We start from the raw sequence: 23,089 nt of genomic DNA on the forward strand, positions 1-23,089 counted from the left end.
TTAACAGAAGAGAAACTGCACAAATATGGTTTCTAAGGGACAAAACTTGTATTTAAAGTAAACTATTCTTGGATTCACCTGCTGCTCCAAGCGCTAGTTCTAGATTTGGAAAGCAATACATCAACAACCATCTTTACACTGAGAATCTGTTGACTGTCTGTCAAGAACCAAAATTCAAAGGAGTGTGTAAGCGCTTTGCGCATGCTCAAACTGAAGAGAGGCCGCTCAACTTCTGTTCTCGGCGCGCTGGAATCGCCATAACTGGAACCGGGGACTCACGGAGGTAAGATGTTGGTCAGATATTATTTATAACAGTAAACGTTGTATTTACGCTGTACACAATTACTTTATAACTACTTTATGCAAAGTAGCACTGTGGCTTTTTGCAAAGAATCTTCTGAAGCGCTAGCTAATAGGACACGCCTATAGGACATGAGCGTGTACGGGCCGCGCGAGGGTCTCGCCTGCGCTCAGCTCATATGGCTCTGGGGTATTTTTAGAACGGAACGAGGGTGCGTTTGGTCCAAGTTCCCCGTTGATCGTTACTATTCAAACTTCGAGTCGATATTCAAAAGGCAACGTCCACTTCAACGTAAAACAACTTTTTCGCATCACGATTTATCCAGTGAGCTCGTTGTAGACAGACAGGCAAGTGTTAGCACGTCTACGGCTAAAGCTAAAATGAATCACTCTACAGTGAGGCCATTGAAAGCCCGCTAATAATCATAGCATGGTTACTTTTAATGGTTAGTAGCATTCTTAATCAAATAGTTGCTGTGGTTTGATGGAAATTATTTAAAACACAATTTGGACGCCTTCATATCGTCACTGGTTGATTTGTAAATGAAGTTAGTACTTGCTAACCAACCAACTACGTTAACGTTAGTGCCAAGAGTCTCTAAAATCCTCTTTAGAATGGTCAGTCGAATGCTTTTATGCAACTCAGTGTTCTTATTTGACAGTAATCGAACAGGCTTGGTCAGTGTAATTCATTAGTGTCATCCATACAGTTACCAGGGGTGTGGACTCAAGTCGCATGACTCAGTGACTTGACTTAGAGTTTGACAGCAATGACTCGAGACTTGACTTAAACTTGAGCCCTGTGACTCGGAAAGACTTTGTGATCAGATCAAAGTCGTTCTCTCTCCACTGTAAACGCGTCCCTGCTGCGTGTTTACGCTTGACTGGCAGTAACAGACAGAGTTCAGGAAGCGCTGGATATAAAGCACACGGTAGTATAAATTAACGGAATAATAGCATTACTTACAACAAAAGAGTTGAGATAAGAAAGAAAACAAACAAACATCATCACTGTGACCGCTGCTGTTAAATGCTAAACATAATTCTCACTTTGTTTGGGCAAGCGGCAATAATGATCCATTAAAATATAAATAGAAGAAGTGTTTCTTTCACCAATGAGCATTGTATATGTAACTATAAAATATAACAACTAAATTTTTCTTCCTCTTCACCAGGCGCTCACTTTCTTGACGCTTTCATTTTTTTCGGGATAAATGAATGCATTCACGTGTTGTAAATCCAGTCTGTAGCCTGTATAATGCACATAGCACCTAAATTTAGCGGTCAGTTATGCACTTTATAAACGTAACAATTAACATACAACATTCAACAACACTTAATGCTCCCAACACATAGGCCTATATTTGAGAATCTGAATATCGAATATTTTTCCTTTTTTCTTCAAAAAAAATATTTTCTCGTTGTTAATTTTAGTTATAAAGGATAGCGAAGCATTTTTAAATGACTGTCTTCATGAGGGCCGCTCTCAGCCCCGTCCCACTTGTCACATACCCCCATCGCCCCTCGCAGACCCACGAGACTTGCTTTCTACTTTGCCTCCGGGGGCCCCGGGGTATGGACTGACGAGGCGAGTGCAAAGGAGACGAGATAGGGAAGAGAGGAAAAAAAAAAATCTTATTCCAATTCCCAGACACCCTGCAGCTCGGCCCTCCATCAGCTGTGTAAACTCTTCCGCGATGCCTGGTGGTTGCGCTGGATAGCCCTCGGTAGGTGCCTTGAACCTCCTCAACCGCCCTGTGGATGGTGTTGGCTCCTCCGAATTCGTGGCAGCCGGCAGGATTCCCCCGTTTCCTGCTCCTCCGCATTATTTTGGGGAATGGCAGCAAGCGTTTGGCGACGACTCCTCCACTCCCTCACGCACGGCAGCCATCTCTCAACAACCAAGGCGGCCAGCAGCGAGTTTGTCTGTCCCACTGGCAACTCACTCCAGCCCAATGTCATGAATGTCTATGATGGCAGACTGCTCCGCCATGCTCGATGGCACCGCAGATTCCCCACAGCGGCGAGGGGTCGCTGACAGTGTGTCCCTCCTTCCTCCCAGGTTTCGGCACCAGTGTAACAAAGTTCATAGATCGGGAAGAATTAGATAGGAACCAGCGTACATTTAAACATGATTTTAATAATAAAATAAACACAAAACTTAAAACAGCGTGACAGCCCTTCACGGATGACTGCTATGCACAAACAAAACCAAAACAACATAAATAGTCCAGGCCTGGGGCCTGTACCATGATGGTAGCTGAACAAATTTAGAGTAACAGGATTAGTTTGGAGTTGAAAAAACCAAAACAAAACCAAACCTCTCCAATCCGGAGACCTTTGTTTTACATTCCCTTATTGTATAGTTGTATCTTATATTTTATTGCGATTTTTAGGTTCTACTGTTATCTGTATGCACCGGGGGTCTGAGAGTAGCGCAATTTCGATTCTCTGTATGTACAGTACAGTCCAAAAGTTTGGACACACCTTCTCATTCAAAGAGTTTTCTTTATTTTCATGACTATGAAAATTGTAGATTCACACTGAAGGCATCAAAACTATGAATTAACACATGTGGAATTATGTATGGAATTATATACATAACAAAAAAGTGTGAAACAACTGAAAATATGTCATATTCTAGGTTCTTCAAAGTAGCCACCTTTTGCTTTGATTACTGCTTTGCACACTCTTGGCATTCTCTTGATGAGCTTCAAGAGGTAGTCACCTGAAATGGTCTTCCAACAGTCTTGAAGGAGTCCCCTGAGAGATGCTTAGCACTTGTTGGCCCTTTTGCCTTCTGTCTGCGGTCCAGCTCACCCCTAAACCATCTCGATTGGGTTCAGGTCCAGTGACTGTGGAGGCCAGGTCATCTGGCGCAGCACCCCATCACTCTCTTGGTCAAATAGCCCTTGATGCCTTCAGTGTGACTCTACAATTTTCATAGTCATGAAAATAAAGAAAACTCTTTGAATGAGAAGGTGTGTCCAAACTTTTGGTCTGTACTGTATGTACTGTACATGTGGAAGAATTGACAATAAAGCAGACTTGACTTGACTTGTTGGTACCATGATGCTGATAATCAACTTTCTTGGTCAACTCCGGGTTTGATCCTAAGGTTGTGGAGCATGTGCACATGAGTGTGTGACATCACTGGCGAACAGCCAATCACGAGCCTCGCAACACAAAGCATGTTTGATTTACTTCTCGCGAGATTCAAAACTAACGGTTAAAGATTAAGAGATTGAAGAATATTACACATTTAAACATCATATGAAACATGAAAGAGGTCAAATAAAAGAAATGATCATGCTCTATCAGTGCAGTCACAAGTGAAACTTGTTTAAGTTAGTTTATACATTTGAAAATATATAGCGATAGAGACTCGAACGGGTAAGGTCATATGTAGTTATCTTTAAAACAGTGTTATCTATTGATTCTAAAGATCATTTATATTACATGATCTGTATACATTGATAATCATTTAAAATTAATTATTTATAATTGTTAAACTAAAATTGCTTGTGTGTAATGGATTAATAATAATTTGAATCATGTAATAATTATATAAATCTTATAAAATAACTCTTAAATAATTACTATTAAAGCCAGACATTTTGCGTGTGTTTTTTACATTTTTTTTTATTTTAATGACCTTTAATTTGGAGCAAGATAAACTGGAGGGGTGACTTGTCAGACATGTGTCACTTTGCTCACATCTGATTGGTCCAACTTCAGTTTGAGATCTCTAACACAGAACATAACCTGTCCCGGAGCAGGTTAGCCGTGGAGTGTAAGTTACTGTAACAATGAACGCAGCTAAAAGCCAAGCCACTTACATGGTACCTAAAACCCAGGATTGGTGCAAAATAAACAGAAATTTACCTGGCTAGCCAGCTAATCTGGGTTCATGGTACAGGCCCCTGGTCATCTCTCGTCCAACACTGTCGTCACTCGTCCTTTTTTCCTTATGGAGCTCCTCCGCGGCACTCGAGACCGATGAGTTGTGCAGCTGTTGCTCATTATTATCAATCACTTCACCGGCCTTGAATTTTCTCTTTTTTTTGCACAGTCTAAAAAGAGTATGTCAGACCTACATTTCACGTCTTGTTGTATGTCATATACGTGACAAATAAAATCTTGAATCTTGAATCTCTCTACCCCGCCTAACTCATCACAAGTATAAACAGAATATATAACATCGTAATATTTGAAGCGGATGTCATGGCAAATGTTATTAGACTGGAAGATGAGTGGTTCATTCATAAATTCGTAAGATCTTACCTTCATGCTGTGGAAATACAATCTGGAAGACAGAAGACAACAAACTCAGCACTGAAAAATGTGGAGGTGTGGCTATATAAAGTCTATTTGCAATTAACAAGTTGCTAATAAAATGTTTACTTTACATATTGCTTTTAATCAATGTGCGATGCCCATAGCAAAATATAAACAAAAGTACATCTTAACAAACCTGTCAGTAGCAAATACAGTACTAATGATAGTGACCAGGGATGGAAATTAACTTTTTTGTCCACCGGCCACTGTGGTTGGTGGATTTCAAAATCTACCAGCCACTCAATGTTTTTACCAGCCACTTTCTTGTTTTTAACCGATAGTGTGTAACTGCATGTGGAAATTAATACTACAAGATCTAGAATACTTAAGCAGTTTATTTAATCTCAAGTCTCAATGAAATACTGACATTTTCTCTTTCAGTGATGCTCAAAAATGCTGCCTATCTAGGCAGCTTATACGTTTTTAAACAGCCGACTCTTGCTGAAGCAGCTCATTCTCTCAACTCCGTAGCCCAACCGGATGATACATTGCACTGTTTTTGTACGCATTAATAATGTTGTATTCAATTCCAAAGGAAAGGATTCACCAGTATTTGTATGTGTAAGTGTATTTTTTTTTTTTTTTTTGGTGTATTTTTTTTTTGTGGTTGAGGGAACACGTGGGGAAAAGTCCCCTGTTCAACACTGTATCACTGAAAGAAATCTCGGCTCGCAAACTTTTACACCATCGACAAACGAACGCACAGCGTTTTTAATACAGTCGTGGCCAAAAGTTTTGAGAATTACATAAATATTGGAAATTGGAAAAGTTGCTGCTTAAGTTTTTATAATAGCAATTTGCATATACTCCAGAATGTTATGAAGAGTGATCAGATGAATTGCATAGTCCTTCTTTGCCATGAAAATTAACTTAATCCCAAAAAAACCTTTCCACTGCATTTCATTGCTGTCATTAAAGGACCTGCTGAAATCATTTCAGTAATCGTCTTGTTAACTCAGGTGAGAATGTTGACGAGCACAAGGCTGGAGATCATTATGTCAGGCTGATTGGGTTAGAATGGCAGACTTGACATGTTAAAAGGAGGGTGATGCTTGAAATCATTGTTCTTCCATTGTTAACCATGGTGACCTGCAAAGAAACGCGTGCAGCCATCACTGCGTTGCATAAAAATGGCTTCACAGGCAAGGATATTGTGGCTACTAAGATTGCACCTAAATCGACAATTTATAGGATCATCAAGAACTTCAAGGAAAGAGGTTCAATTCTTGTAAAGAAGGCTTCAGGGCGTCCAAGAAAGTCCAGCAAGCACCAGGATCGTCTCCTAAAGAGGATTCAGCTGCGGGATCGGAGTGCCACCAGTGCAGAGCTTGCTCAGGAATGGCAGCAGGCAGGTGTGAGCGCATCTGCATGCACAGTGAGGCCAAGACTTTTGGAAGATGGCCTGGTGTCAAGAAGGGCAGCAAAGAAACCACTTCTCTCCAAAAAAAACATCAGGGACAGATTGATCCTCTGCAGAAAGTATAGTGAATGGACTGCTGAGGACTGGGGCAAAGTCATATTCTCAGATGAAGCCCCTTTCCGATTGTTTGGGGCATCTGGAAAAAGGCTTGTCCGGAAAAGAAAAGGTTATCGCTACCATCAGTCCTGTGTCATGCCAACAGTAAAGCATCCTGACACCATTCATGTGTGGGGTTGCTTCTCATCCAAGGGAGTGGGCTCACTCACAATTCTGCCCAAAAACACAGCCATGAATAAAGAATGGTACCAAAACACCCTCCAACAGCAACTTCTTCCAACAATCCAACAACAGTTTGGTGAAGAACTAAGCATTTTCCAGCACGATGGAGCACCGTGCCATAAGGCAAAAGTGATAACTAAGTGGCTCGGGGACCAGAATGTTTAAATTTTGGGTCCATGGCCTGGAAACTCCCCAGATCTCCCAGATCCCATTGAGAACTTGTGGTCAATCCTCAAGAGGCAGGTGGACAAACAAAAGCCCACTAATTCTGACAAACTCCAAGAAGTGATTATGAAAGAATGGGTTGCTATCAGTCAGGATTTGGCGCAGAAGTTGATTGAGAGCATGCCCAGTCGAATTGCAGAGGTCCTGAAAAAGAAGGGCCAACACTGCAAATACTGACTCTTTGCATAAATGTCATGTATTTGTCGATAAAAGCCTTTGAAACATATGAAGTGCTTGTAATTATATTTCAGTACATCACAGAAACAACTGAAACAAAGATCTAAAAGCAGTTTAGCAGCAAACCTTTTTGAAAATAATATTTATGTAATTCTCAAAACTTTTGGCCACGACTGTACATAGTTTTTACGCGTTTCGTCACGCCATTGGCTAGTAATGAATAATAATAATAATAATTAAATTTTAATTAAATTTTAATTTTATTTTAATTTTAATTTAATTTTAATTTAATTTTAATTTAATTTTAATTTAATTTTAATTTAATTTTAATTATTTTAGTTTACTTGCCAGTCAGTCAAGCTTTATAATAATAAAGTATAATTTAAGAATAGAACTTTAGTAATTAGAAGTAAACTTGATAACCATGTTTGAATGCTTATTAGTTGTTTTAATTGAACTGGACTGGTGGTGGTGCTTTTTTGGTCATTCAGTGTTTCTGTAAAAAATAAATTTATCGGGAAAAAACCCCTTACAAAACTCCTGATAAGATGATGATAATAATACGATTCCTACTAATAAAAACTATAAAACACACTAAGGATTACTAAGGATTAATGAGCTGCTGGATTCATGAATATTAATTAGGTTTTGTTTGTTCGCTCGAACTGATTTGCTGAAATCAAAACAGGGACGATAATAGGTGAGCGCCAGCCAATGAGATTGCCGTTCACGCATTTGCTCCACCCACTACCTGAAAACCCAGCTGTTCTTAAAAGCTGAAGTCTTCCATAGGAATGAAGTTATTTTGAAAGGAAAATACAACAAATAATATTGTTTAAATGTAGCACGTCAATCCCCTCTCTCTCTCTCTTTCTCTATGTGAGTGTGAGAGAAAGCGACGGCGAATTGTGCACCTTAACACTAGAGTTTATGGTACATTATACAGGTGCGTTCCGGATCCATTGAGGAAAAAAAAGCACAGATCATCTGACGGAGAGTCAGAGAGTGTTCGCGAGTGAAAATATCTGTGATAAACTTATCCTCCAACTAACACACTGGCGAGTAAAATCAGATAATTGATTAGCCATTGTCTAATATTAGACATCATTTAGTAGCCAGAAGGAAGATTTAGTCGCATATGAGAGTGATTTATTTTCGCAATGTAGAGGGTTGACATACTAGCCACAGAGCTAACTTCTGAAAAAGTACTTGAAGACTGGAAATAAAATGCATCCCCCGGACAGCAGTTATTAGACACGTGACCGATAATACTGTCAGTTAGTTAGTTTGTTTATTATACCGTTAAAAACCATTTGGCTGGTGGCGGGTGGTAATTTCCATCCCTGATAGTGACCAATAGTAAATAAACTTAATGCACCAGGATGTTAGGTATCTATATGATGTCCAAGGTCACTGGTAATATTGGCTCAAATGAAAGCCAGTTTACTTTTAAATGAAGATTAAATTTTCAGTTTTTTTTTTTGTCAACCCCTTAGTCTGTCATATACATAGAAGCATTTATTCTGTCTCCACCAGTGCCTGTAGCAGGGTGAATCAGAATGGGAGACAAGCCGATTTGGGAACAAATAGGATCAAGCTTTGTGCAACATTACTATCAGCTGTTTGACACAGACAGGACTCAACTTGGATCGATATATGTGAGTATTGTATTAAGCTCTTTTCTTCAGGATAGTTCTCTCTTGACTAGACCATTAGCTGAGAGAGGCATCAAATATAGATGTTTTACTGTCTCTGCTTTGCAATCATGTTAGTGTTCAAAGCCTCCCTTGGTTTATGTCTTGTTGTCTGTTCAGGAGAGGAGTCTTTTCAGGCCAGAAATGTGGTTCTACTGTATACTGGACCTTTAAAAAGAGCCTAAAGTCCTCATACATGAACCTATATTTTCAGCAACATATGTCAAACAGTATGTCAAACATGTTAAACAATACTTATATTGAGGTATATTTGTTGAGTATTTATATACATGATTAATATGTATTTATAAAAAGACTGGCCATATTACTGCTTTGCTGTCTACATTTTGGCTCCTTAAGCTCAACTAAATGCAATTTTTTTTCTTGTCCTAGATTGATGCGTCATGCCTTACGTGGGAGGGTCAGCAATTCCAGGGAAAAGCGGCGATTGTCGAAAAGCTTTCTGTACGTATATGTGTGTGCTTTGTTCGCATTGAAGGTTGATTTAAAGGGATAGTTCACCCAAAAATGAAAATGATTTCATTAATTACTCAACCTTATGTCATTCCTAACCTGTGAGACCCTTGTTCATTTTCGGAACACAAATAAAGATATTTTTATTTAGATTTCTTCTCTTCCGTACAGCGTCAGCTGCACCACACCATGTGTGGTGGGACTGTTGTGAATGGCAGCGTAAACTGACCTGGAAGAGAAAAAATTGTTAAATAAAGTTATTATTGTTTTCTGTGTGCACAAAAAGTGTTCTGTCAGTTGTGTTGCTGTCTATGCAGGATAAGAAATTTCATTAAAAAAATCATCATTTGTCTCTAAGATGAACGAAGGTCTTGAAGGTTTGGAACAACACGAGGGGGAGAAATTTAATAACAGAATTTTCATTTTTGGGTGAACTATCTCTTTAAAGTAATTAGATAATTTGATGTATAGTAATTTGTTCCTGTGGCTCAGTGGTAGAGCATTGCGTTAGCAGCGCAAATGGTTGTGGGTTCAATTCCCAGGGAACACAATTGTATAGCCTGAATGCACTGTAAGTCGCTTTGGATAAAAGTGTCTGCTAAATGCATAAAAGTAAAAAATGTAAATTATAGGCTAGGGTATATTTCCTCTAGTTTATTTTTGAAAATGGAAATTGGTAATTTCCCCACTATCAACCAATAAATAAATGTGACTAAATTGAATAATAAATGTCGTAAGGTTAAATAAAAAATAAAAAAAATCTAAAGCTTTCCATTGATGTATGGTTTGTTAAAGTATAGCACTATATTTGGCCGAGATACACATATTTGAATCTATCGGATCTAAGGGTGCAAAAATCTAAATATTAAGAAAATTGCCTTTAAAGTTGCCCACATGAAGTTCTTAGCAATGCATATGAATAATCAAAAATGATTTTTTAAATATTTATGGTAGGAAATATCTTCATGAACATATTTGACATTTACTAAATAACCTAATGATTTTTGGCATAAAAGAAAAATTTATAATTTTGACCCATGCAATGTATTGTTGGCTATTGCTACAAATATACGCGTGCAATTTAAGACACAAATGTAAAAGATCTCTCAAATTGACAATATATTGTGCATCCCCATTTAAATATTTATAAGATGTTTAATTACCATATGTATCTTTCAGTTTAAACAGTAATTATATATTTTTTATTTTATTCAGAGCCTGCCCTTCACAAAAATAGCTCACAGCATCACAGCACAAGATCATCAGCCCACCCCTGATAGCTGCATATTGAGTATGGTAGTAGGCCAACTAAAAGTAAGTATTTTCTAAATTTAATTTTGACCTCTGACAGTTACAGTGGGGAAAATATTTATTTGACCCCCTGCAGATTTTGTTTGCCCACTTACAAAGAAATGGTCTTTCATTTTTATATTACGTTTATTTTAATGGATAGAGACAGAATATCAACCACCAAAAATACATTATATAAAGGTTAGAAATTGATTTGCATTTTAGTGAGTGAAATAATTATTTGATTCCCTACCAAGCAGCAAGAACTCTGGCTCCCACAGATTGGTTATGTGCCCATGTGGAACACAGATTAGTCCTGTCACTTTAAGAAGTTACTCTTAATGTCAGCTCGTTAGGTGACATCTGTCCACACAATCTGTATCTTTCATTCCAACCTCTCCAACCACCATGGGCAAGACCAAAGAGCTGTCAAAGATTGACAGAGACAAGCAGGGGTATGATTCTTCTGGAAAAATCCGGAAATCCGGCTTTTCCGACCTGAAAATGATGCTCTCGTAAATCATGCAAAAAAAAAAAAAGAAGTGCGGGGGTTGAGGGGGTTCGGGTATTGGTAAACATAATGACCGCTCACCGCTGTCAATGTTTTTTGTGTGTCTGATTCATGTCATCATGTCACTCCGCAAGTAGTCCAATCATTTGTCACGATTGAAGTTCAAAGTGTACGCGCACCATTATGAATGTGCACACACCTGACCATCTACTCATGTGAACAGCTTCAGTTGACTGACGAAGACAGTGAACACGGATGATTCATCTAAGCAAATCCAATATATTGTCTTTTATTTTTATATGCAGGTCTAGTAAAATTTAACCAAACTATTGATCACTTTTGTCATGATTCCATAACATTAATGTTAAACGATTCTGGGCTAACTTAGCAAAGTAATACCATGTTGGTTATTGCTTACTTCTAGCTAGAAAGTTTAGCAGCTTCTACAAGGCTCGAAATTCCCAACATTTTTGTCGCATATGCTCCTGAAATTTAATCTGTGCGACCTAAAAATATATTTGGGAGTAACGTTATATGCGCGGAGCATATGAACATATCTGTCCACTAATGACTCGTCCGATTTGCGAACTAATGACTCCTTTGAACCGATTCACTTTAATGAATGCTTAAATCTGATCTGGGTCTCCCGATAACGATGTATCTTCGCTCTGAAGAGCGCTCTCTACGTGCAAGGTTATAAACACTCGCTGCAATTCCACGCGCTTTTCCCAAAAACTTTACTTGACATGAACGCGTTCTACGTGCTACTAAAGAGTCGCAAAAACATATAGAGGGAAATTCAAAAATATAGAGGGAAATAAAGATGTTATTTTTAATAGATGTAAAGGACACCATAGAAATGAGGACAAGAAATGCCCAATGAATGGCTAGTTTTCGTGCACGTCAGCAGCAAATCATTGACTGATTGACAGATTTTTTGGAATTCATCCCTATTTTACCCAGTCTTTGAAGCATATGTAATGTACCACATTACTCCATTTATGATTAGTTTTTTGTTCAATCATTTAATTTAGATGTGTATTTAATTTTTTCTTCCCTTAATTAATTAATTTATAAATTCATTTAAACAAAAAACAAGTACATTATTTTTAATTTATTATTATACTATATAAATTGTTACTGTAGGTGTGTGTGTTGGGGGGGGGGGGGGGTAGGTTGGGGCTGTCGCCGCGTCATGGTAAGTGCACCGTAAAGTTTCCTGCTTTTTTGTCCTTTGCCAATCACACCTATGACAAGATTGTAGATCTGCACAAGGCTTGAATGGGCTGAATGACCATCAGCAAGAAGCTTGGTGCGATTATTTGGAAATGGAAGAAATACAAAACAACCATCAATCGGCGTTGGTCTGGAGTAAGGATGATGAAAGGTGAGGGATCAGCCCAGAATTACACGGGAGGAGCTTGTTAATGATCTTAAGGCAGATGGGACCACAGTCACCAAGCAAAACATTTGTAACACACTATGCCACAATGAATTGAAATCCTGTAGCGCCCCCAAGGTCCCCCTGCTCAAGAAGGCACATGTACAGGCCTGTTTAAAGATTGCCAATGAACATCTAAATGATTCAGAGAAATCTTGGGAGGAAGTGCTATGGTCAGATGAGACCAAAATTTAGCTCTTTGGCATTAAGTCGACTTGCATGGTTTGGAGGGAGAGAAATGCTGACTATGACCCCAGGAATACCATTCCTACAGTCCAACACAGAGGTGGAAACATTATGCTTTGGGGCTGTTTCTTCTGCTAAGGGTACAATACGACTTCACCGCATTGAGGGGCAAATGGATGGGGCAATGTACTGTAAAATTTTGGACGAGAACCTGAACACTGAAGATGGGTCATGAATGGGTCTTACAACATGACAATGATCCGAAACATACCGCCAAGTCAACAAAGGAGTGGCTCAAGAAGAAGCACATTAAGGTCATGCTAAATCATGTTTTGCTTGGGGATCAAATACTTATTTCTCTCACTGAAATGCAAATCAATTTTTAACCTTTATATAATGTGTTTTCTTCTGGATTTTTTGGTCGTATTCTGTCTCTATATGTTAAAATAAACCTACCAAAAAAATTACAGACCCTTTATTTCTTTATAAGAGGGCAAACTTGCAAAATCACCAGGGGATCAAATCTATATATTTTCTCCACTGTATGCTATTACAGCAGCGCTTGAGGTGAACACTTTCAGACAAATATGTATGTGATAAGGTCTAGGAGCGCATTCTCCTCAATTGAAATGCATAACATCACCTTCAAATCGAGAGCGGCCTTGGACAGATTAAGCCTCTCTTGATTGCCCTCTTACTCCACCTTATATGACAAAATACTGCATAGTCTAAGATTTCATAAGCATTTCAGAGATGTAGTGTATGTGTGTTTGTCTGTCAGGCAGATGATGACCAGGTGCTGGGCTTCCACCAGACCTTTCTGTTGAAATGTATCAGCACTGCCTGGGTTTGCACCAACGAAGTCTTCAGGCTTGCCCTGCACAACCTTTGAGCTTAAAGGCTCTCGGTGGTCACATGGCCTTTCCTCCTTCTCTTAATGTTTGTAAGGACAAGTGTCCGCTTGGGTTCACGCACACCATACGGGCCTCTCTACTAACGGCTTTTAATCTGTGTTCAGAATCAAGCGTCTGTGTGGATTTAGTATGTTGGGAATGCAATGTCATTGAATATGTTCATGCAGGTTTGCCTGGTGTGTTTGTGAATTTGTTTGCGCCTTTGCAGCAGCAAAACAACCAAAGTCATACTTTTCCAGTGAGAGTTGGCCATTTTTGGTGACTTGAATGATAGTGACCTTCAATGACATAATGTGTCCAACAACACTAAAAGTGGAGAAACGTTTAACTTTGTAGGCTCCAGCTCGGTGTGGTGACCCTTTTCTCACATACTCCTTTTGCAGTTTGTATGTTTTCTGCAATACGTATGCAGTGAAGAATGTGCTTTTTTTTTTACCACAAACAATGTGCTTTCACTTTAATTCAGTGCATGCAGCAGAGCAAAAATAGATTGATACATTAACAGTCACTGCAGTGCTGCTTACGCACCACTCCTGAAGCACATTGCCAAACAGCATCTGTGGGCAGTGTGAATGGTATAACCTGTTGACTTGGGCATGGAACAAAATACCTCATATGCACTGCAAATGGAGTATGTTTGAAACGGGCATAACATTAAGCTTTTGTTTTGACCTGTTTTATATGCATCTAATATGTTGTAATAAAGAGTTCTAAACTAATGTGACAAAATGGGTGAAATACTTGGGATCAGATGTATTTCTATTGAGCTTTTAGATTCTATTTATAAATAAAGGGAATAGGGATTGAATATTGGGGCAAAATGAGTGCTATAAAATCATTATTTTTAATTACTTTTAATTTGTATGTTTTCTCTTTAGCTGAAGTATTAGTAATTTTGTGCTTTTGGCATTTTTATTAGTTTAATTTTTTTTATTTCATTCTAGTTTTAGTAATTTTAGTACTTCAACTTATTTCATTTTAAGTTTTTCTTTTAATAATAATAATAATAATAATAGTTTAAGTTAACTAACAACATGGAGTACAGCGTGTGCTAAAACGACTCGTATGGGTTATCTTGCACAAAAAGCATTTTATAACCTTGTGACTTCTTTAAAATTAATTGAATAAAAACATGGTCCTATGTACAATAACCTAATAAATGGCCAGATTGCATTCCACAGGTGATGCCTTGTCATGGATTTTAGTATTATTAGTAGGGATTCATTAGTGAAGATCATTTAAATTCAGTACTAGGTTCAGTGTTTATGTGAGAAACTGACCCAGATTTTATTTTTGATTTCGCCATCATCAGCCAAAATATGCCATAATTATGTAAGGATATTATGTCCTTAGATGGAAAAAAGTGGATATTGTGACAGATTATCAGCCTTAAGTTTGCCATGATTCCTTAATGTAGCTTTTGTCTTTCTGTAGCTGAACTAATATGCTTTGAAACTTGCATGTTTTTAGTGTAACAGTATTTGAATTTTTATCCCGGGTTAAGTTCCCTTCTCTTTAATGAAGTCTAGCACAGTTGTATGAGAGCCTCTGCCTAAGTCTTCTCTGTGTTTTTTAGGCAGATGATGACCCCATCATGGGATTCCATCAGAGCTTCATCTTGAAGAACATTAATGAGGCGTGGGTTTGCACCAATGACATGTTCCGCCTGGCGCTGCACAATTTTGGTTAAACGCCCCATGGCTAGCAGGAAGGAAGTGTGGGAAGGTGGAGGATGGGGTTCCACTGAACCTGTCAATCAGCCCTTCATTCATCACAACCAAGAGAAACGCCAGCGGATTACAGCAGTCAATCACAGAAAACATGCAGGCATATACAGCACTGCCTCTACTCCAGAAATGACATGTTTCTTTGCTGAAAGCCAACATATCCATCAAACTGACCCTTTTCCTTCGCCAGCCTGCATGATGTTGGGGAGCTTAAATATCAGAGGACGCCTTGACCAGGACAAATACATATTAACCTAACCTCAGCTGTTTGATATTTACATTTTAGTTGCTGATTTTGACTTTGAAATAACAACCGTCTTACTGTCTTTCTTTGCTTTAATACAAAGTGTGTTCAGCTCAGTTTTAGAATATGCTCATTGAAGTTGAATCTCTTTTTGTTTTCGCCTCTCTTGAAATTTGGTGTGATGTCAGGTTGCTCTAGCTGTCCAAAGAACACCACATTAATTTCCCCTTCCCCTCAGACCAGTGTGCTTCCCACTTTCTGCTCCCTGCTCTCTGTGACAATAATTTCCAAGCCATGATACACAATAAAACCTTTGACTTTTTTCTTAACAACGTCATCATCTTGTACATCCCCTGTCTGGTTTTGCGTCTACCCCCCCCCCCCCCCCCCCCTTTTTCTATGCTTGCCTTTTTGTGTTTTTGATACTGCCTCATATGAGATTCTCACAATAAGATAATAGATTTATTTGAGCAGAGCAGAAAACAATGAAGCTGTTATTTCTCTTTTTACAGGTGGCCAGTGTTTCCTGAAGCAGCTGTTTAGACTTAAAAAAAATAATGGTAGAACATTGCTTTTATTAGCAAGGGATTACATGTCATTATTTAGCTAATTTTTTCCTAACCATAAAAATAGTAGAATCAGAAGTGGACATTCTTGTTAAAAATAGCAAAAATCATAAGCGTCCGCCACTTATGCCACATAAAAAAAAAAAAAAGTTTTGCTAAGGTTAAGAAACCGAGTTCGTATCGAGAGAAAAAACAAATTCTGGTTTAGGTCTGAAATTTTAATTCCCCTGTTTTCCATTGATTCAAATCTTGAAGATGTGGGATGTGATGTTTCATACGCTTGTATGAATGTAAAAGTCATCGAGTTTGTAGTGTGGCCAAAGCTGTTATTACCTTCCATATTTAGGCTTATACTTTGACATTTTCAGTACAAGGATCACAGACACAATGCCTGAAACATGACTAGTTGTGTTGGGTTTCATTTCCACAAAATGTTTACACTAAATGAGTTATGTTCATTGTTTAGGATTAGAAAATCATATTCACAAAATTTGAAGGCCATTGTGCCTAGTGATGGTACGGATATTTTAGAAAGATGTCTTCTGCATTGTAGCGTTTTGCACTGGAATATCTAGACAGATCTTAAAGTCAGTATAATGAGTCACATTCTTGCATTATATTTTTGCTGGAATACATGTATTGTACACGTACTTCACACTTGCTTGACCCTCCAGATGTCCACTTTCTCTGTGGTTTAAGGGGAAGAGCAAAAGAAGACTTGATTTTCCTGACAAAAGCAACAGTGATACAATGTGAATACAGTAAGAAACTACTTCAGCTGCTTACATGTATGTGGAATAAAGGAGATCAAAGTAAAGTGTGGTGTTATGTTATTTCTTTCGGTGGAGGGAATAGTTTGATGAAGGAATAGTTAGATGAAGGTGATTTTCTGACAAATTAGTTGTAATAACACGCCAGTAAAATATAAATGTGATATATATATATATATAGAATTAATGTTTTTAATTCTATTAATGAAAAAACGTCAGCTATATATATATATAACTGACGACGCTTTTTCATTAATAGAATTAAAAACATAAGTGCACAATTTTCCACACCACAATCAGTCAAGCTCATATCACCAGCAAACATACACTCATTTACATCCTTCACTCTCTTGAGGCAGAAGTCTCCAAACTCATCCTTTCTTATAATCCTACTACTTGCCTGCTTGATCCTATTTCATCTCATCTCCTTCAAGCCATTTCTCCTGCAGTTGTACCTGCACTCACTCACATCATCAACACATCCCTTCACACTGTGGTTTTTCCCTCATCATTTAGACAGGCTTGTATAACTCCACTGTCTGTCTGATCTGTCCGCTGCTTTTGACACGGTTAACCACCAGATCCTCCTATCAACCCTACTGGCAAAGGGCATCTCAGGAACCACACTTCAGTGGTTTGAGTCTTACCTATCAGATAGGTCCTTCAAAGTATCTTGGAGAGGTGAGGTGTACAAGTCACAACATCTAACTACTGGGGTGCCTCAGGGCTCAGTTCTTGGACCACTTCTCTTCTCCGTCTACATGGCATCATTAGGTTCTGTCATTCAGAAACATGGCTTTTCATACCACTGCTATGCTGATGACACTTGACTTTACCTCTCATTCCATCCTGATGATCCGACAGTAGCTACTCGCATTTCAGCTTGTCTAACAGACATTTCTTGCTGGATGATGGACCATCACCTTCAACTCAACCTTGCTAAGACAGAACTGCTTTGAAAGTGACGTGACATTCAGCCAAGTATGGTGACCCATACTCAGAATTTGTGCTCTGCTTTTAACCCATCCGAAGTGCACACACAGAGCAGTGAACACACACCCGGAGCAGTGGGCAGCCATTAATGCTGCGGCGCCCGGGGAGCAGTTGGGGGTTCGGTGGTATTGAAGGTGGAGAGAGAACTGTACATGCACTCCTCCCACCTACAATTCCTACTTATTTACATCCGTGATTCCAGCAAACCCATTGTTTCATCACGATTTCACCATCAAGTTAGGCACATCAACCATAACTCCTTGAAAAACAGCCAGAAGCCATGGAGTTATGATTGATGATCAGCTGACTTTCTCAGACCACATTGCTAAAACTGTCCGATCCTGCAGATTTGCTTTATTCAACATCAAAAAGATCAGACCCTTTCTTTCGGAACATGCTGCACAACTTCTTGTTCAAGCTCTTGTTCTGTCCAGGCTGGACTATTGCAATGCTCTCTTGGCAGGTCTTCCAGCTAGTTCTATCAAAACTTTACAATTAATCCAGAACGCAGCAGCAAGATTCATTTTTAATGAGCCGAAAAGAATACACGTCACACCTCTGTTTATCAATTTGCACTGGCTACCAGTAGCTGCTCACATTGATGTTTGCCTACAAAACTACCACTGGCTCTGCACCCATTTACCTAAATGTATTACTTCAGACTTATGTGCCCTCTAGAAGCTAGCGTTCTGCAAGTGAACGTCGCTTGATTGTGCCATCCCAAAGAAGCACAAAGTCACTTTTACGGACTTTTAAATTAAATGTTCCCTCCTGGTGGAATGACCTCCCCAACTCAATCTGAGCAGCTGAGTACTTAGCCATCTTCAAGAATCGGCTTAAAACCCGTCTCTTCCATCTTTATTTGTCCCTCTAACTTTAGCACTCACTATTATAATTCTAATCTATATATATATATATATATATATATATATATATATATATATATATATATATATATATATATATACAGTATATACACACACACACACAAAATTGCATAATAAAAAAAAATAGAATACAAAAAGATTAGAAAGGTAGTTAACCTTTCTAATCTTTTTGTATTCTATTTTTTTATTATGCAATTTTGTGTGTGTGTGTGTGTATACTATATATATATATATATATATATATATATATATATATATATATATATATATATATATATATATATATATATATAAGACCTCTAACATTAACTTGCTCTATTCTTTTTCTATTCTATCTGTTTTCTTTTTTATTTATTATATTATTTAAAAGCCCTTGCTACGTGTACTGTGTTAAGCTAACTGAGACTTGTTATAGCACTTATATATCATTGCATTTTTTGTTGTTTTTGATTGCTTCCACGGTCCTCATTTGTAAGTCGCTTTGGATAAAAGCGTCTGCTAAATGAATAAATGTAAATACATGTAAATGTAAATATGAATTTGTGATCTCTAAAATGAGATTATCGAGTTAAAAAATGTATTCAAGAGCGATGTTGTGCCCATCAAGTTAGGCGATTCACTGCGGAACCGAAGAAATCCTACCATCAGAGGCGGGGGAATGAAATGCGGGGAACGCTCGACGGAAGTTGACGGACGTTTGCAAGCTTTTATGAGAGGAGCGAGTTCAGACACAAAACTAAACTATTGAGAATTCGACAGTTTCCAGTGATTTAATCCCCCCTTCCCTTCTCTATGGCTTCTGGTTCCAACATGGACATAGAGGGCGCGACCCAGCACCTTCGGGACATCTTAAAACTGGATCGTCCCGGTAAGTTGCCGGGGAAGGGAGTAACGTTAGCTAGGCCGCGGCGCGAGGATGCTGCGCAGCGCTGGACTTCAGCGCGAGCCTCCTGACTACAGTCGCTCAGAAATGCGGGACAGTGCTAACTATGTTTTATAAGTGACAAACATCATGTTTTGTTTATTAATGTGATTGAATGAAAGGAGAGGGGTTATGTAGCATGTAAGGGCTAAACTCCTGCTGGCGCAGCTGCTTTACTCAGACTGAAAGTGTTGAGTATTAATCGCGACATGATCATAAATCTTATTCAAGAGTTTAATGCAATTTACATGCATCACTTTGCAGTGACTTATTAACCGTGACATTATAGGTTTCTGAGAGATGACATGTCAGGTCAAAAAGACGATTTCAAACCCTATCAAACTTTTTGTGCATCATTGCAAGGTTTTGCCTTGTTTTAGAAAACATATACAATGTTACACCCGTGGTATTTATCATGTATGCACACCTCATATATACTTGTATATTTATTTAATTTGAAAAAAAAAACACCCATATATTGGGAAGGGAAATGTTCGTCATATTAATTGTATTGAAAGTCATTAAAATAATAGTCAGTGATTGCATTTTTTACGACTTGATTTATCAGTCATTTCTTTCCGCAGAGCCCTCTTTGGTAGAGAGCCAGAGAAAACCATCTTTCAATGGAGAGTTGAATGGTGTTCTTGGAGCTGATCTTATTGGTGCAGGAGGACTTGCGACAATGGTGGAGGCGACTGCTCACAACTCAGACAAACTTAATGGACAGGACACACAGACTATGTATGTTTTGCTGTCATTAATGCTGTAGATTATTTTCTATGGATTCTTTAGCAAACCATTAATGCTATCATATTGTCATTATCTTCTTATGAGCTGTAATTTGTTTTATGTACTAGGCTTAAAATGTATTGCTTTAAAATATGTACACTACCATTCAAAGGTTTGGGATCTATATGATCTTTAAAAGATGGTTTGTCCTTTTAATATTGTTTTCTATTTGAATATATTTCAACATTTAATTTATTCCTGTGATGATAAAAGCGGAATTTTCAGTAGTTATTTTGCCATTTTCAGTTATTAATCCAGTCTTGTGTGTCACATGATCATTCAGAATATATGCTGTTATGGTGCATACGAAACAATGTTTTTCTATTTAATGTTGAAGCCAGCTGTGCTGTTTAATATTTTTATGGAAACAGTGATGAATAGAAAGTTCAAAATAACTGCATAGAAATCTTGCGATTTGAGGTCTTTATTTTTCTAATAAAACCATATATTATTGTTTTTGTGTTTTTGGTACCAGCTGTCTTTCAGGAGACGATGAGTCCACCTGTGTGCCCATCAGAGCAAACAATGTTGAAATTGTATCCAGTCGTGACTCTAGTATTGACAGTAAGGCTCGTGGCAGCAACAAGGTGTGTAAATTAACAAACTTGGGTAAAACTCTTTATTATTAGCAGTTCAGGGATTCACTCTCATTGAAAACCTAGGAAAATCATTGAATTTTTATTATGTATTTCCAGGTGTGGAAAGTGATTTGAAAGTTATAAAATAGTGAAAACAATGGAAATGTCTAGTCAGTAATATCTTCCACTAGTGCTCCGTTATGAAAAATGTACTTGGCCAGATATCTTTATATAATGATTTTTAAAAATGAACTATTGAAAAGTCAAAATGAGTAGAAACCCTGTAAGTAGTTGTTTGCTCTCTAAATCTTTTCCTTATGACTTTTCTTATAGGTTAAAATTCAGCCAGTGGCCAAATATGACTGGGAGCACAAATACTACTATGGCAATTTAATAGCCGTGTCCAACTCATACTTGGCTTATGCCATCAGAGGTCAGTTTGCACACTGTCTTGGTCCATGGCTCATTTAGCACAGTCCTTTGAATAAAATATTGCTTGGATTCAGCTGAATGGTTTTTAATTGTTTTTCACTCACAGGCGCAAACAATCATTCTATGATCCGAGTGCTGCGGCTGGGATCAACCGAGCGTTCGCTGCTGAAGGGCTTCACCGGTGCAGTCACAGACCTTGCTTTCGCACACTTGGACTCCACCCTCTTGGGCTGCGTGGATGAGGCTGGAAACATGTTCATTTGGCAACTCACCAGCCACAGCAGCAAAATACAGTATCCTCTGTAGATTGAACAGGAATTATGATAAAGATTTTTCACGTTTTGTTACAAAATCATCAAGAACAGCAGGTTAATTAGATTTTAAATACAAAAAAAAAAAAACTTAAAATTGTAAGGTTGTAATATTTATTTTCTTTATTTCTCAAAAAAAATAAAAAATGTATTTTACATGTATTGTAGTATAATGCTAATGAGCAGGTGAACTCCTTAACGTTGATGTTTCTTAGAGATGAAGTGATCGTTCACATCCGAAGGCCTGAGGACACTCCACTAAATTCCAACCGCAGACTCATCTGGTGTCCCTTCATCCTGGAGGACAATGATGAGAACCCAGAGGATGGGTGTCAGACACTGGCACTTCTTCATGAAGACAGAGTACGATATTCTCAGAATTTGATAGTTTCATCACTTTCTTTATAAAATGCCCTTATATTATTAGATTTTAAGTGTTTTTAACTAGGGATGCACAATGATGATTTTTCATGGCCGATTCCGATACCGATTTTTTTTACAAGCAAACTGGCCGATTCTGATACCGATTTCCGATCTTTAAGCAGCAAACAAGAAAGAAGGAGAGTGTGCATAAACAAAATGTTTATTTGGTATTTAATAGGCCAAACTGGCTTTTGGCTATTGGAAACAATAACCGTAACCATCTGAAATTAACGGCAGTAACTGCACAGTAAGTAGCCTACATTTAATACAGACATAGATGGTACAGACATCAGCATTTAGCTTTTGTTTTTGAATTGGGTTGAAACTACAGAGAACTGGCCTCAAATTAAAAGATTAACTGTAACCACATGAAATTAAAGGCAATAACTGCATACTTCTACAGTCCAATCAACACACATTCAATAAGATGTTTCTTAATCAGCGTTCAGTATTTGTTTTAGTTTTTAAATTTGCTTTTAAAAAAAAAAAAAAGATCTTTACCAGCAAGACTAAATAAAAGTATGCTATATAAATAAATGATTCCAAAATGTTAAAATCAAATAATGTTGGTGCGAATAAAACAAAGATGCAAAAAGTATTTCATTCATCCAATTTAAAAAAAAAAAAAAAAAATTAGGGTAATGATTCACATCTATATTTTTTTACTTGAGCCAATGAAAAATAAATAATTTATTGTCTCAAGTAAAAAAATATAGATGTGAATCATTACCCTAAAAAAATTTTATTGGATGAATGAAACACTTTTTTTTGAGTGTACTACAGCTGGTGATTTTTAAATCAAATTAAGTCGATGTAATTTCAAGGTAAAATAAAAATAATCATCATAATGCAGAGCTGACGTTTACTTCTGGCTTTTCAAACGTGTATGCAAGTTCTACTTTACAAAATAAATATAAAACATTTCAGTTTTGTCACAGTTTAGTGTCACAGTTAAACCGGCCGATTGCCGATCGCGTATTTTAATCAAAAACCGTCCGGTTCCGATTTATGGCCGGTCAACCAGTGCATCCCTATTTTTAACACTATTACTCCTCACTGTGCTTGTAGGCTGAGGTTTGGGACCTTGACATCCTCCGATCCAGTAACAGCTCGTGGCCTGTGGACGCCACAGACCTGAAAGAGGGCTTCATCACCATTCGAGGACACACAGCAGTAAGATCTTTCTATCAGCTCAATG

At 37.9% G+C, this 23,089-nt stretch overlaps 2 protein-coding genes across 3 annotated transcripts in view; both read left to right on the plus strand.

Moving 5' to 3' along the window:
- Positions 1–480: 480 nt before the first annotated feature.
- Positions 481–16,603, plus strand: LOC132101464 (nuclear transport factor 2). The gene is made up of 5 exons (XM_059506453.1): positions 481–625; positions 8,276–8,397; positions 8,827–8,898; positions 10,123–10,221; positions 14,826–16,603. The coding sequence occupies exons 2-5, from the start codon at positions 8,299–8,301 to the stop codon at positions 14,937–14,939; spliced, it is 384 nt and encodes a 127-aa protein (XP_059362436.1). The 5' UTR covers positions 481–625; positions 8,276–8,298; the 3' UTR covers positions 14,940–16,603.
- Positions 16,604–19,079: 2,476 nt separating this feature from the next.
- Positions 19,080–23,089, plus strand: part of LOC132101465 (enhancer of mRNA-decapping protein 4-like) — a 31,300-nt gene continuing 27,290 nt past the window's right edge. For both annotated transcript variants that reach the window (XM_059506454.1, XM_059506456.1), the window contains exons 1-7: positions 19,080–19,304; positions 19,943–20,099; positions 20,623–20,734; positions 21,059–21,158; positions 21,264–21,450; positions 21,684–21,831; positions 22,960–23,064. In XM_059506454.1, coding sequence (XP_059362437.1) covers positions 19,229–19,304; positions 19,943–20,099; positions 20,623–20,734; positions 21,059–21,158; positions 21,264–21,450; positions 21,684–21,831; positions 22,960–23,064 — 885 coding nt within the window. In that variant the 5' untranslated portion in view covers positions 19,080–19,228. The remainder of the gene's footprint in view (positions 19,305–19,942; positions 20,100–20,622; positions 20,735–21,058; positions 21,159–21,263; positions 21,451–21,683; positions 21,832–22,959; positions 23,065–23,089) is intronic.

Source organism: Carassius carassius, chromosome 23 (genome assembly GCF_963082965.1).
Source record: "Carassius carassius chromosome 23, fCarCar2.1, whole genome shotgun sequence".
Taxonomy (NCBI): domain Eukaryota; kingdom Metazoa; phylum Chordata; class Actinopteri; order Cypriniformes; family Cyprinidae; genus Carassius; species Carassius carassius.